The sequence below is a fragment of the Amphibalanus amphitrite genome, unplaced genomic scaffold (assembly GCF_019059575.1).
Source record: "Amphibalanus amphitrite isolate SeventyFive unplaced genomic scaffold, NRLGWU_Aamphi_draft 000046F_arrow, whole genome shotgun sequence".
NCBI lineage: Eukaryota > Metazoa > Arthropoda > Thecostraca > Balanomorpha > Balanidae > Amphibalanus > Amphibalanus amphitrite.
This window is the reverse complement of record NW_024881542.1, coordinates 408,903-424,886: the sequence shown is the minus strand read 5'-3', so window position 1 is coordinate 424,886 and position 15,984 is coordinate 408,903. Positions and strand designations below refer to the sequence as shown.

General features: G+C 48.4%; 1 protein-coding gene across 1 annotated transcript; it reads left to right on the top strand.

The window, feature by feature from the left end:
- The first annotated feature begins 1,473 nt into the window (after positions 1–1,473).
- On the top strand, positions 1,474–15,911 carry LOC122377508 (E3 ubiquitin-protein ligase LRSAM1-like). Its single transcript, XM_043357594.1, has 19 exons — positions 1,474–1,506; positions 3,905–4,034; positions 4,299–4,412; positions 4,569–4,697; positions 4,928–5,121; positions 5,445–5,548; positions 5,877–5,977; positions 6,872–6,901; positions 7,584–7,685; positions 7,945–8,214; positions 8,422–8,528; positions 9,483–9,615; positions 9,851–9,961; positions 10,839–10,988; positions 11,927–11,964; positions 12,173–12,311; positions 12,622–12,843; positions 13,069–13,146; positions 13,355–15,911. The coding sequence occupies exons 2-19, from the start codon at positions 3,948–3,950 to the stop codon at positions 13,478–13,480; spliced, it is 2,235 nt and encodes a 744-aa protein (XP_043213529.1). The 5' UTR covers positions 1,474–1,506; positions 3,905–3,947; the 3' UTR covers positions 13,481–15,911.
- Positions 15,912–15,984: the final 73 nt, after the last annotated feature.

Below are 15,984 nucleotides of genomic sequence, written 5' to 3'. Positions count from 1 at the left end.
AACAAAATCAAAGCTTCATGCACACATATGACATAAGTAAGAAACGGATGAAAAAGGCACAACCACGGCACAACTCTGCGCGGCAAACAACGGACAATGTCCCACGTGCAAGATCCCGCGTTTCTTCAGCGGCCTTGAACGGAATGAAAACATTACATTTCTTTTTTGGAGCTATTTGATGACGTCAAAAAATACAATACCCGTTTTAAAGGAAGGGTGCCACCTTTTGGACACAACGCAGTTTTTACAAGATTAGCCTCACATGAACCTAAAAACCGGCTTCACTTACCTATGCTCGAGACGGTCAGCATTGAATCCGCACGTGAAGTTATCATTTCCGAGTTTTGCTGCCAGCATTCGGGCAGGCAAAAATCTTCAGCACTATTTCCTCGTCGTGTTAAGGGTATTTTATAAAACATGAAATCAGCAAAGGTATGTATAAAAGTTATACTTTTGAAGCATGTTTTATCATTTTGAAAGGGTATATTTTTTCTTTATGGTATACACTTAAGTTTAAAAATTTTAATTGGGAAGTTTTTCTAGTAAGTTGCATGAAGGGTGAAGGGTTCCATAGATCTCTTAAGCATTGTAAAGGAAAAACCTTTACTCGACTTATTTGATGTTCTTTTGACGTATCTTACTTAGTTCAACTTACTTACTACAACTTAGTTCAAATCATGTTATCTTCTTCCTTTTTATTTGTTCATCTTTTTGTCTCAGTTGCGCCATCAATGCAAATGGCAGAATGATATGTTGCCATGACAACAGGATATGCCAGCCGTCCTAGCTGCCACATCAAACGACCTTGAGTTGTAGTGGTGATATAAACAACGATCTTTTTTTTGGCCAATGTATTAAATGCAATGTTTCGGTTTTTTGTATATTGTGGACGCGCTAACCACGTCTAAAAATTCAAATAAGTAAAATAGATTCATAGAACAAAAATTTCGGAAGGTGGCACCCTTCCTTTAATGGTCAAAATCGAGACAATTACTCACAAAAATGTTTCCCTTGAACCATTACAAATAAATACTTTTAAATATTTAAATGATATTGTTTTTTTCAAACAAATCAATATTATTTGCTTACTTAAACGTCATATACAATGCTGAGATCACTACGGGGCTGCCTTAGAGTGTAGCTGCACTGGCAACCTTTAGGCTAGACTCCAGGGGTCATTATACCAGAACAACATGATTCTACCAGCCAGTAGTTCATTTTTCTACTAGATTGGTGCTACGCTCAGCATTTAGGTGCCAGATTCAGGAAAAAGAGTAAGGCGTACCGATGAATAGGTGCCAGAAACAGCTAATTAAGGTCATTTTCCATGATTGGTGCTGGTATCCACCAAATAGGTGCTGAGGACCAATTTTGGGGCGAGTCAGCTTTTAGGTGCCAGAAATAGCTTTTCTGGGACGCAATTAAATGGCGTCCTTAATCAAGTTCGTGATTACCTCCCCGTAGTTTGCCCAACTGATTTCATCTTTTTTCCAAGAGGCTAAATCAGTAGGTGGAACTATGGTCATTAGTACCCAAATATAGGAACGTTTCCATTTTTGGGAACGGATTTCCCAAATATGGGAACGGGCGTTCCCATTTATGAGAACGGAAGGTAATTTTTCGGCCCTACGCCCACTAAAACTCATAAGTGCACCACGTCTCAAAAAAGTGCACGCTAATTTAAGCATCTACTGAATCTCTATAAAATTATCTTTAATCTGACCGTTGAACAAGGAAATTGACCGTCGAATGATATTTTTAATGATTTTTTGAAATGACGGAATGGTGAAAACATGGGTTATACTACATTTAACATGCAATTTTAAGGAAAATGAAGCGTTTTTACATTTTGAGGTCAAGTATAATAATTTTCGCCTGGTTATGAAGTTTCATACTAGCGACACCAGATGCTGACATATGCAAGCGAACACGCGGACAGTCCCGAGGTAATATTGTTGACTTTTGGTGTCGGGGCGCACGACCGCGTGGAACGTCAGTGATTTTACCGAACTACTGTTGTAAACTCAGTTTCAGTGGTTTAAAATTATTCAGCTGTATTTTATCAGCCCGGAAAGACATATTTTATTTAGATGCTAGCTGTTTAGCGTTGTTTTATAAGGAGCGTCATGAGCGTGGTTTTTGTCTTCCGTGTTTCTAAGCATGATCGTTTTGGGGGATTTCTCTTATATAGGTCGCTCTGTGTGGCTTATTTCTAATTTTTATGCTGATTTTGATCATTCCTCGTGCCCATCCTACCAGGCCTTTTGCCACTTACACTCATTAAGAAAGGAAAAAACTAGATTTTCATTGGGACTAGGTGTTTTGAGGGTGTAACATATTCAGCGTTCCCATTTTTGGATACTTCCTTGTGCTCGTCAACTATCGGTGATAAACAGACAGGTGCTTGACATGTCTCCACCCTCGGCGCGGACGGTGGATATAGGTATGGAAGACCTTGTTGAACATCGCTGAGCGTTGTGAATTACGTAATCCTGCAGAGGGGGGCGTGCCCGCTGCGAGATCGACGGGAATAAAAGCGCAGAAGACCGGGCGAAGCATGCGACGGTCTTTCCGGAAAGGTCATCTGATGATTGTTGTGTTAACAATGATTTGCGGCGTTGGACGTGATGCTTGTTACTGAAAAGAGCCCCTGAAAGGCGTCGGTGAAATCGTTCCCAATATTGGGTACGCCGTTCCCATAATAAGGAACGCTTGCAGCGCCAGTGTACGAGAGCGTTCCCAAATTTGGACTCGCGGCCCGGATGATGGACTGCTTAATTAGAAATAGGGGAACGAGTTGAAACTACGATGGGCCTTACAATATCAAACTCTTTCCCAACAATATTGAGACAAATATCAGGCGGTTCACGATCGTTTTATATTTTTTGGACGTCATTTAACGGCTCTTTTTCTTGTTTTAAATAATGTCTACATGGCGTTCCCATATTTGGGTTTATCGTTCCCAAACATGGGAACGAAAATGCGTTCCCGAAAATGGGTACGCTTGACCATAGTTCCGCCTACTGAAATAGTGTTTGTTGCAGAAGCTTATCAGTGCTGACCAATCATATTACGTAGGTAGATAGTGAAAAGCAAACTAAACAAACTAAACGCTGATTGGCTGAGCTTGGCATCTGCGGTAGATGGCTGCATTCATGACATTCTTCTACAAGGCTCCGCAGTTCTGCATAAGGCATTCTTTTTGGATCCAGAAATAAAATATCTGCCTAGGGAGATTGCTGGGCCATAAAAGCTCCTGATTTTGCTAGTCTCAGTTCAAGCTACAAATTTGATATTCCAGCTCAAAACCCCATGTTAAAAGTGGTATATTTCCTTTAAACAAGCTGGAGTAACAATTGCCTCAAGCACACTGCAGAAAAACGCGTTATTGGATTTAGATTAAGCCATATGTTCAGGAAAAATAAATTGATGTATAAAATTGTCAAAACAGTCACTTGTTTCTAAAAAGTTCAGTAGATGTCACAGCATGGTGCAAAAAGGAGAACCACCCATCATATGCTGTAGATGCTGTAGATTGTGCTGTAGATTGAGATTACCACAATTGGTAACAAAACCAGCCAAATTTTACCTAGCCTATCTTAACCTGACTGAACCCAACAACCCAAGCTCACCTAAGCTAACCTTAGGTACCCAACCTTTCCTTGAGTTATCACTGTGGATAAAATTAACATGTAATTTATGTGATGTTTGCTCTTGCTTGACTTGTTGACCAAATGCTAGGAGTTTGTATTCATGCTGTTGTGTCTTGGTAGGTAGGTACCATCATACCATTGCATAAGGGGTATTGTGCCAAGCTTATTTGTTAACATGCAGTTTTCCTGTTATCAGTTATGCTAATGATGGAGTGTTGTGGTTTGTAGCTAATTAAGTGTTTGCATTTCAGCATAGTTATTCAGCAGTTGTGACCAAGTGCAATACCTTATAACATGGGCAGTAATGTCTCTAAGAAGAGGAGAAAGTCTTCACTCTCTGACAGTGAAGCCCGTGCGAAGCTGCAGAGGAAGATATGTGTGGTAAATATGCCTGCTTGGGTCTTGAACTTGCTTTGTGCATTGTTTATATAAGTTGTTTACTTGCAAATGCCTTCATCTAATATTTGAACTGATTCATTAAGTGTTTTTCCCCTGTCCAGGTGAGACATATCTTCCATGAGAGTGCTCAGAGGGTATCACCTACTTCTAGATAAGATCAGAGGAATGAATGATGGGTGTAGTATTATACCCCAGCTCCCACAGTCCATATCACACAAATGTAACTCCCACTGCCACCCACCACAGGCCGATGAGACTCCTGAGCCCGTCTACGATCTCTCCACATGCCTGATGCGCAATGTGCCATCAGGAACCTATGCAAAATGCAAGGTGCTCAGAAAACAGCAGCTTCTCTTGCAGGTAAGCTAACCACATCTGAGAACTTGTCCATGGGTGCAATGTCGTCTTTGTAGCCACTGAAAATGACATAACGATCACAGGACACATCTTGTGCACATCTTATAAAAGCTAGTCTTTAGCATTTGCTATCATTACGATCCTGTATTCCCTTTCCAGGACAACCTGCTGACATCGCTGGAGGGCGGCGGGCAGCTGGCGGATCTCGTCCTGCTGCAGGTCCTGCGTCTGGACAACAACTGCCTCAGCGTGCTGTCGCCCGGAATCGCGTCACTGGGCAGACTCCAGGTGGGCATGTCACTCAGCCAGAGATGAGGTCTGCTTTTCAGATCAACAGGGCGATAAAATCGAGCTGATTGGCTTTTCTTGTGATGGGCAAGGCTAGGATCCACTGATTATCATACCTATCATCGTTTCATCGATTATCGCGGAACATCGATCTTTAAATCAAGGGACGTCACGATAGGTTATCCCATCCATTGGCATCATCACCTAACTAGCACTGCTCGACTTCTCAGGTGCTGAACCTGTCGAACAACTCCCTGAAGCACCTGCCGCCGGCGCTGGGTCAGCTGCAGCAGCTGCGACAGCTCATCTGTCACGATAACGCTCTGCGCGGGGTGCCGGAGGCGGTCGGCCAGCTGCCGCTACTCACAGCGCTTGACCTGAGGAAGAACCAGCTGGAGACACTGCCGGCGCTGCGGAACATAGCGTGAGTTGTCCGGGTTGTCATGTAATGTTTGAGGGCGGAGACTGTGCCGTGAATACGTGAATGGTCTGGGTTGGTAAAGGTGGGAACTATTTTGGGTGTCTCAAGGTGGAGACAACTGAATACTGAAATGATTTTGCGACCGAGGGCGTGGCACAGGTATTTAGACGATGGCGTAACGGGATTTTATTATGTTGAGCGATGAACTGAGGTACCTGGCGACTTTCTGTATGTGTTTGACGATGTTCAAAGCTGGAATATAGCGCTGCCCAGGGGGTTCGTTTGTTGTTACTTGTTTGTGTTAAATACGTGTCTGTTTATTACAGTCGCATGTCCGAGCTGCACGTGGAGGACAACGAGTCACTGACGTCTCCCCCGCCGGAGGTGGTGTCCCAGGGCTCAGACGCAGTCATCGAGTTCCTCTGCAAAGGTGGGTACGTGGTCGGCTGGAGGGGATACTACCGACAATGTTTGCTATTGTTTTACTCATCCCAGTAATTGACGGATAAGAAAACGTAACCTGTTTTTATCGAATTGTGAAATGCGTCTTGAATTTAGTGAGTATTTTTTTTGTGATGCAGTCGAAATTAATGCGTCGATCGTCGATATCATGACCAACATCCTGCTTTTGTAGCGTGATTTTCTAGCATGCATCATATAATATCACACAATCACCGTGGGAACGAGGTCTGACCATGTTACCATACACGAGAGCCCGCTCAGCTGACCGGCCGTTCGGTCTCGTCTCTCCTATCCAGAGGCGGGTGTGGAGCACACGGGTCCGGTGGACGACGACACTGCCGCCAGTCTGCCGCCGACCAACTCACAGTCCTATACAGATGGCATGGACGGTCTGGAGGTGAGTGTAATGGTGAGATAGATCAGCTCAAAGTCTTACACGGACGGCCTGGACGGTCTGGAAGTGAGTGTAATGGTGTAATGGAGTCGGTGGAGTCCATCCCATCAGCTCATGGGCTCATACAGAATATGGTCCGGAGACCGAAGGTGAGTTAAAAGGTGAGCTGGAGTCTGTGCGGCCAGCCCACGGTCTTCTACAGACGGCCTGAACGGTCTGAGGCGAGTTTAAAGGTGAGACAGAGTCTGTACCGCCTGAGATCTGACAGGTCTGATAAGGTGAATATATAAACCCGTAAACAATTCTTAGCACTTCTTCGGATTTATCCGTCACCAAGATGAAAAGTTGCAAACTAACACCTCCTAGGGAAATCTTGCGTCGCGTGAACCGGTTAGCACTGCATGTGACTAACTTGTTGAGCACAGCTGCACTGTGACAGGCCGGACAGGCGGCTTTAGCTCTGCTGCCTGGGCGATGGAACGGGCGCTGGGCATGGCCAAACACCTCGCAATCACGATGTAATGTGATGTTTGTTATAACACCGGGGGTTTGTCACGTAGTGTCTGCACGCACCACGAATGAGCAAGGCTCAGCTGTGAAGCTGTATCAGCGTCAGATGCACAGTGTGATTGTGAATATTGTGTGAGTTGTACTGTTGGATCAATGGGCCGTGCTTGGCATTGGTCAGGAATGTACATGCGTCAGCGTCAGGAACGTCTGTTGTGAAATATCGTGACGCATACTGGATGCACGGGCGCCGGTGACTCGTGAAATCTGAGCGCCCGAAATGGAAATTGTCACGATGCTGGATGCTTATGCATTTGTTGTGTTTTGAGGCAGGAATGCATGGTTTTATGTTTTCTAGATGATAAAGGCCAACCTTTGTGTTTATTTCAGGAGAAGATGAATATCTATGACAAAGTAAAGGTGAGATAAAGTACCGTTTTAGAAAGATTTCTTATTAATCTAATCGTATCGGTCATCAATTTTGTACTTAAAGGGACCCTCCCACCTTCAAAAAAGTTAATGAATTGGCATGAAAGTGATGTCGCTCGGTTCAGAAAGAGCAAAAACGAATATCTACCAAATTTCATCGAAAAATATTCACCAGTTTTCAAGATATTAGACTTTTACTTTTGTTTACTTTTTGGGATCTCCGCTGTTCCTAGCGACTTTATTTGAAAGTGCGGCATTTGTTGCGCGCAAAGCAGCATATACCACCGCGTGCTACAAAACGTTTTAGTCAAACATTTAACGGACGTTCGAAAGCCTGATGACGTCATCAGATTCCCGTAATGGTTAAGAGATAGGGACCACGCTGGTCCCACCCTGCAAGTAAAGGGAAGAAATTTCTTGAACACCATAAAGCTGCGGGGGTTGCGACCAAGATAAATGGTGGTTTCTGAGCCTGGCCGCAAACTTGGCTATCTCAACTCAAAACTAATGTTAAGGTGGGAGGGTCCCTTTAAGTTTCTCTATCATTGAAAAAGGTAGATGTTCTGCAAGGGTGATAAAAGATAAAAACCACTTTACCAACGACGATAAACCTGGCTTTAACGTTACGCCTCGTTTATTTTTTAATCACACCGACTCTGGTGGTCTCTGTTAGGAGAACAAGCGTCTGGAGCTGCTGGCGCTGGAGCGGGAACTGAACGAGTCCATATCGCGCGAGGGACGCCGCATCGGACAACAGGAGGAGTTCAAAAAACAGGTCGGTATAGGACGCTGGCGATCACAGGATCTCGTATAAGACTGTGGGCTGTTGAGATTGAAGATTCAATGAAAATGTTATGCATTTTTTTTTAGGACGAGCCGTGAGTTTGAAGCCGCAAATGCTTCCGACTGTTCCATTCCGACCCTGTGCCGCTGACCCGTCCCCGCCCCCGTGCCGCTGACCCGTCCCCGCCCCGCTGTGCCGCTGACCCCCTCCCCGCCCCGCTCTGCCGCTGACCCCTCCCCGCCCCGTTCAGCTGCTGGGTGAGCTGGTCGAGGAGCAGGCGCGGCTGGACGCGGACGTGGCGCGCGCCGCCCAACAGCGCACCAGAGACCAGCGGCGCATCCTCGAGTCGGTGGCGCAGCTGGAGAGCGAGGCGGACCGCAGCACGGCTGAGGTGGCGGCGGCGGCGGCCCGGCTGCGCGACCCGGCCGCCGTGCTCGCCCGGCTCGAGATGGACCGGAAGGAGCTCGAGCAGCTGGTCACCGTCAGACAGGAGGAGTGCGACGCGCTCCGAAAACACGACGTGAGTGAACGATGGAGACACCGGCTGGAGTTGGGGTAGGGCTGAGGGATGCTTGAGTGGCAGGGAAATGCAAGTGAATGACTGAACGAGTTTACCAACCCGAGACATAAATACGTAAGCTGCCATAAGACTTGTGTCTGTTTCGATCGTACGACTACCTTGTGATGCCTTTAGTGCTCACCTCACTCGCCCGTGTTTGTGTTTCAGGTGATGGACTCGATGGAGAAGATGATGAGAGAGAAAATGGCGATGGAGAACCAGCTGCACGAGTATCAGCAGGGCCGCGACAGGACCATCCGGGAGGCGATCTCACAGTGAGTACCAGCAGGAGACGTTCCCCCAGTGAGTACCAGCTGGGCTGGGACAGGACCATTCAGGAGGCCATCTCACAGTGAGTACCAGCAGGAGACGTTCCCCCAGTGAGTACCAGCAGGGCTGGGACAGGACCATCCAGGAGGCCCTCTGGCAGTGAGTACTATCAGGAGTACCCAGTGAGTACCAGCAGGACCATCTAGGAGGCCCTCTCGCAGTGAGTCGCGAGACCGGGGAGGCACACTCGTGGCTCGTCAGCAGACCCATCTCAGGGCCCTGTTCATGAACCCCGGCGGTCGCTGCGGTCAGCCGGGTCGTTACGTCACGAAAAGGGGCGGGGCTCATGTAGTATGACAAATGTATGACGTCACCATGCTGCGGCCCCTGCGATCTCTGCGGCCGCAATCCAGCGGCCGCCGAGCCGCAAGAAAACTAATTGCACTGAACTTGGCGCACTGAAGTCAAATTGGCGCAAGCCGTGTTGTCATGGAGACGATTTTGTAAACAAATTAGCTAGCGGTGTACGTCAGTCGTAAACAATTATCGGAAACTATTTCGGCAGCAGACGCTGTTCATGGAACGCTGCTGCGGCCGACTGTGGGTGATGACGTTTCAAAAATGGGCGGGGCTTAGAACCTGCGGCCGGCCGCAGCGACCGCAGACTTCATGAACACTAACAGGGCCCTGATGTTTACCAATATCTGATGATCTCTGATGCTTGCTTTGACACCCGAATAGACTGTAAGGTATCATCTCTAAACAAGCTAAATTAGGAAAGCACAGTGCTAAATAGCTGAAAAAAATTGTGGTGCTCTAATCTAACTTGGGAGTTGAGACATCGTTTTGGCAAACTCAAATCCCTACAGCCAATGTGAAGCTGGCTGCTCGACAGCAAACCTTGGTCCGTCGTAATTTCGCCCGTATATAACCACCGCTCCGCGCGTCCGTCTCGCCAGAGACCAGCGGATGAACGAGCAGCTGGGCCAGCTGCTAGAGGTGAAGGGGTCGGAGCAGGAGGCGCGCATCCAGCAGCTGCTCAAGGACGAGACCTTCCAGCGGCAGGCCTTCTTCAACCTCTACCTCCAACAGGTACGACACGGTCGACTAAACCCGGCCTAAAAGGGAGGATGATGAATATGTAATTGGTCTTCAGTCTTATCCGACTTGAGCTGAGACTAATTCATTTTACTGCGTTCACTGATTCATTTCACTTGCTGCGGTGTCGCGCGTATTTTATATATTTTGGAGCGGTTACAAAAGAAGAAGAAAATAACACAAAAAGCGTCAAATTCCAATTTATCAATGGAGTACCGTTGTTTTTCAGGACTCGAGTCGTCTGCAGATTCTGCACCAGATCTCGGAGGCGGAGGACGCGCTGATGCGACTGACCATGGTGGAGGCCAACCAGCGAGACGCTACCAAAGAGTCCGAGCTGGTCAGTGGCGTAACCTGAGCTGTCATGTCATTGTACGGAAAGGATGGGTCCGGAGTGTTTAATAGGGCTTCATGACATTTTGATTAACGTGGTGAGGATTGGCTATCGTCACTAATTAGATAGCGGTGTATGGTGTACCAGTGTGGTTGGTCGCGTGACACAATTGGCTAAGTGAAACGTCATGAGTCCGTGGGTCTGTCCATACAACATTGTAGCGCTTAACGCGTGTCACTCAGGACAATAGGAATTGCCTGTCTTACTGGTGTAACACTGTTTTGGCATAAGTGCTCCGCAATGCAAACTTGGGATGACATGAACATCGTGCTCCTTATACTAACGAAGAACTGTTGTACGATCTTCTTTTGTTCCCTGAAAGCGTTCCCTGAAAGTCGGTTACAAAGTGCTGCAGTAGCTCACATGCCTTCCCTTCATTTATTGTTTTACCTTCAAAGCTTTCCGACAAATAGCAGTTCACCTTTATGCCCTTTAGCCTGCATGCCTTATTCGACCCTCTTCTGAGATATTACAGATACGCTGACGTTTGCGACCCCTGCTGAATCCCGCTGACCCTTCTGACCCTCAGTCTCGTCTGTCTGAGAAGCGTCACCAGCTGCTGACCCCTCTGACCCTGTCTGACCCCTCTGTGACCTCTGTGACCTCTCTGACCCCTCTTTGACCTCTGTGACCTCTTACCCCCCAGTCTCGTCTCTCTGAGAAGCGTCACCAGCTGCTGACCCCTCTGATCCCTCTGTGACCCCTCTGTGACCTCTGTGACCTCTGACCCCTTTGTGACCCCAGTTTCGTCTCTCTGAGAAGCGTCACCAGCTGCTGATCCTTCTGACCCTTGCTGACCCCGTCTGACCCCTCTGACCTCCAGTCGCGTCTGTCTGAGAAGCGGCACCAGCTGACGACACTGCTGGTTCAGCTGCTGGAGCAGCAGGCCGCCCGGGAGCGCGAGCTGCAGAAGCGGCTGGCCGAACTGGACGAACAGCGGCTCGGAGAGGTCGAACACTACTGGCTCGTGCAGGTACGCGCCGCATGTTATTCTGTATGGTTTGGAGCTCGAATCGTTCCATTTTCCCGAGATGCTCTAGAAATCCGTTTTACCCAACTGCATGGGCTCACGTTTTGGTCAGCAATACCGCGCGGAGACAGATTACCCTTGGCTCATTGCTCACTCTTGCCCGACCCTAGCTGCTGTTTGCGCTGCCCTGACAGTACCCCAGGCTCCAGCCATCAGCGAGTCAGTTATTATATCAGCGTGTAGCTCCATCCCTGCTTTCAGTGCTTTACCTCCCGTTTGACCCTCCCTCCCCGGCTCCGCCGTTTCACCCTACCTCCAGGCGGGAATGAAGGTCTATTGGCTGGTCCAGGTACTCTGTATACTGTCGTCAGTGCGATTGTTTACCTGTTGGATGTTCGGTGTTTCGACTCGCGAGTGTATGGGTGTTAGAATTAGCGTCATTACCCAGCCTGAAAGCTGACACGACGCGTCTAGGTAGATGTGAACAATGTGTTGTCACTCATAGCAGTGCGACTTGGTTATTGGTGTATCGGCTGTGTACACAAAATATGTTGAATGTTGATATCAGACGAACAGACTAGGACAGGTACCCGCCTGATCACCTCAATATCATCCATGATTGTTTCGAGTTTATTCAGTTAGCTTTGCGAAGCAGTTGTTACACGAGCATGAGCACAATTACGATAAAGGTAAGTGAGACGTTTGATGTAATGTTTAGCCAATCGATGGTTCGCTGCATTGATTTATTTTCATATTTTGTCTCGGGTGGGGCGGGACGTTAGAGCTAAGCATTTAGCTGGGGCGTGACAGTTGACGACGGAAAAGTCTAAAACCTGCCAAAGGAGCTCTTGCCAACCGCTGTTGAATCCTGACTGATTTACCCGGTGCGTCAAGCATGCAGTAAATAAGAAGTTGACTATTTTACTCTGTCTTGTTCACAGTACCAGCGCCTTTTGGACAGTAAACCTGAGCGCATCAGGTGAGCCATTACTACTGCGATACCTTACGTGCATTTACATTACTTTACTGCGCCTTGCGTCATTTCTTGTGATTCGAACCTTTGAAGAGGCCCACACCGCCATACTGAACACACGACCTTGAATTCTTCGCTTTTTAGTCTCCTATTACATCAAAGTTACTCGTATTTATCACCCATAATCATCTAACCTTTCCATGACTTGATTCAGGCGTCTGGAGGACAAGCTGGAGCCGCCGCTGAAGAAGCTGCTGCAGTCGGCCGGCGCCGAGGAGTACCTGACCATGTTCGCCAACAGCGGCCTGACGCTGAAGCAGGTGCTCTACATGGACGACACAGACCTGCTGGAGGTGAGAGGGGACGCGGCGTATCGGCGGGGTGGGAGGCAGCTATCTATGGGGATTGTCTAGTGTCTACTCAAGTCTGATGCCCAAACTCCAACCACATGGTCCGTCCTCCCTGTTTATATTTGATCCTGCAATGATCGTAGATCGGGCCTACCCATGCTGAACGATCAGCTGAATTGTAGTAAATAAACTAATTCATGGATCACATGACATCATGCGTGAATAGCTACACAACTACATGAAAGATGTTACCTATGTTATCGATGACCGAATTTATGCCCCTCCCCTGACCGCCTGACCCCTGCCGTTTCAGCTGGGTGTGACGGACCTGTCGACTCGGGCGGCCATCCTACGGCAGACCGAGCTGGTGAGGGAGGAGGGCGCGGACATGAGTCCCCGCCCGCCGTCCGCGCCGGCCGGGGACCTGCAGCCCGCGCCGGCCGCCGCCGGGGGGACAGAGATGGAGCCCGAGGATAAACTGGCAGAGGAGGGGGAGGCGGAGCGGCCGGCGCCCTCCGCGCCAGAGCCAGAGGAGGTGAGGGGCAGAGGGCGGAGTGGGTCTAGCGGAGGGATGAAGTGTGAGGGATGGGATACAGAGCTGCATGAAGGGGTTATTGGTCTATTCGACTCATTGTCGTTTTTCTTACGGATGGTTGTTACAAGTCCATCTTGCTGATGATTGCTACATGTTCATCGTGTCTTTGCTGTTTTTTTCGTGATATCTTTGTTATGTAACTTCTATCGATCCATTTTATTGCAGGGTGCCATGGCTGGACCTTCATCCATGCCACGGACAACGCACACAGAGCTAGAGTGTGTCGTCTGTATGGACCACAAGGTAAGATCGTTCGGTCATGGGCCACTGCGCTCACTTCAGCCGCATAAACTGTCTGTGATGTTTCACTTTTAGAAAGAATGATGCCCGTGCCGTCAAATTGCCTACGGAGTGGACATAATTTTATGCGCTGTTGCCGCTTGAGGTAATATCAACTGCTTGTCTTTCGTCTGAGGTTCTAACCATCCCTTCCCTGTCTCTCTCTTCGCAGACGGAGGTGATATTCCTCAACTGCGGCCACCTGTGCGTGTGTCGCCAGTGCGCCGGGCCGCTGAGCAGCTGTCCCATGTGTCGCCAGGTGGTGATGCAGAAACTGGTCATCACCACCGTCCTCTGACGGACAGGGGACGAGCCGGCCGGCGGCCAGGGGTAGGCAGGGCGGGGACTGAGCGACCGGGGGCTATACTGGGGGGCTAGACAGCTGTTCCAGTCAGCATTACAGGGATGGCAGGATGAAAAGCGGATTATTTGCATTGGCCAGGACCTTGCTTTTGAGCCGAGTCTCGGTAAAGCTGGGCACCCATAAAACAATGTATGTATGTATTGACGATCAAGAGCAATCCACAATCGGCGTGGCGAGCAACGCCGTTCTTGTCAAGAGGAATGATAATTTAGAGAAAGTCAAGGAGTTAACCTCAACATAGTTGAGATTATTGCTACAGACAGTCACAGATGGATGCCAGTTGATAAATGGCCGTTATCAGTCAATAGGCGTCACAGTTTTGACTGAATACTTTTTGTAATCGTTTCTGTGTGGTGTATGCAGTGATCTAAGTCAGGGACTATGGAAGGACTGTAGGTCCAGGAAGCCTGAACCAGACCGATTGCCGAGTTTGACTCGTTTGAGTTCAGGCTCATTTACTATTCAATACTCCGTAGTCCTTATAATGTTGAATTTGTTTTACTGTAATAGTGAACGGTATAATGTTACCCCTAGCTAACAGTACGATAGAATACCAAGCGTTAAACGCAATGGCATAATTCCGTAACTAAATAAACTGTGAATGTTGCCGTTCCCTGTGATACCAAACTAATCGATAAAGATGATAATTATTGTTATTATTTTGATTTAGCGTTAGGTGCGCGATTTTGAAAGTGACATTGAACACCCTATAGCGGCACGTGTTATATTATTGCTTTTTTAACTTTACCACAAGCTTGGCACACCCGGCTTTTCCAAGTCCAGAGGAATTGAAAGATTTCCTCCTGTGTTGAATCATATTCTAGTCGCGAATGTATAGAGAAACTGGCATTGTAAACAACTATCCGCATGGTGTGGCCACGGGGACCATTGCTAAACGGGGCGCGATGCATGAGAGGGGATTGGTATCTGGGAAAATGTGTACCAATGCCGGTACTCGGTAGTTTTATTAGTGAGCAGTTACGATGCCAGTCATAGTCGAGTAGTCTTTGTCTAGGGATTCTGAATGCATATAGCTGCTGTTGTGGTTGGCGCGTTTGCATGCCTGGCTGCTGCTGAACTATGTATAGTAGCTTAGGCAACAGTGAAGAAATCCGGCGGGGGCTGCATGAAATATACAATATTGCATGCATGAATTCATAGGTATTTATCTTATCCGCACTTTGCACCTAGCTAGGTAAATGCACAGTGCACATGCAGCATGCACGTCTGTTGCATTGTCGACGTCTTTTGCACGCGATTCGCCGGGATCAGTAGCCTGTGACCGAAGGTGCAGCTGAGGTCACTTTCATTGTCATCGCCGTTTCCACTGGGTTGGTCTCCCTTTCTGTGAACGGGGACTGGCGCTGCCCACGGTGCCTATTTTTCTACGACTGATTCGACCGATCAATGCATGGGCAGGTAGTAGCAGAGTGTTCCATATACTCTGGTAGCAGTAGCGTAGTCTATTCAGTCCACTTACCGCCTTATCTGTGTCGTAGGTCCAGAATTAAGTGATGATGGTGTGCCCTGAACCGAATGGAAGCCAGTATCTTTGCTTGCCAGTAGCGGATATATTCAATATTCATCCCTGCGTGCTCATAAACTCAGCTCCCCTAATCCAACCACAATAGCACGCAAGACTGCGTGATAGCGCCGATGAACAGAACAGCTGTTAGGAGTTAGGTCCCGCCTCTTCTCATCGGCTAAAGCGTATGGGTTAGCTTTTCGCGTTTTTCGCGGACATCTGACGATAAACTTTGTTGCTATCATGTAGCAGCAGCTGCCATACCACTCAGCTATTTGCCATATCTCATAATGGTGAGGTGGATACGCGTGTTGTGCAGATTTGACTAACTTTGTTGGGTGTTTCACATCGATTTCCACACAGTGCAATTTGGCGTGTGCCATAGTCGTGCTCAGCACGTGAGGAGCGATCGCTGCCCGCCCGTTCACTGCTGGGTGGTGATTTAGTGCTGGTGTTTACCGCCCGCCCGCCCGCGTGGTGCCGCGCGGCTGGTGTTGATTTGAACTGTCGTGGGCGCGCGGTGGCACCTGGTGATCACGTCTGGGACGCCGGGGGTTCAGTGGCGGTAACTTGTATCGAGTGTTGTGCTCCGAGTGCAGCGCAGTGACCTTGTGCTCGCTACTCGCTCGCTGCCTGCGACTGGTACTGCGGTACTATGTGTGGTAAGTGCTGCGCGGTACGAGGGGTACCGAGTACTCTGTACTATGTGTCGTGGTACTCATGCTGCAGTACCGAGTGCTCCGTACCGGTTCCACCGCTGACGGTACGTCGTCCGGTATGTTACCGAGTGTTCCGACATTGCTGCAGATTCAATACACGGCACTTCGCCACGTACTCTCATTCTCGAGACTTTCGGACCTCAGAACGACGATTGGCAGTGTGCCCTTTTACCCTATAACATTGATATTCCGAA

What these genes read in the sequence shown, in the direction of transcription:
- LOC122377508 (XM_043357594.1), top strand. Translation starts at nt 3,948, where the DNA reads ATGGGCAGTAATGTCTCTAAGAAGAGGAGAAAGTCTTCACTCTCTGAC. An exon ending in ATATCTATGACAAAGTAAAG is followed by an intron (nt 6,902 to 7,583) that starts GTGAGATAAAGT and finishes GGTCTCTGTTAG; the next exon opens with GAGAACAAGCGTCTGGAGCT. An exon ending in TCAACCTCTACCTCCAACAG is followed by an intron (nt 9,616 to 9,850) that starts GTACGACACGGT and finishes GTTGTTTTTCAG; the next exon opens with GACTCGAGTCGTCTGCAGAT.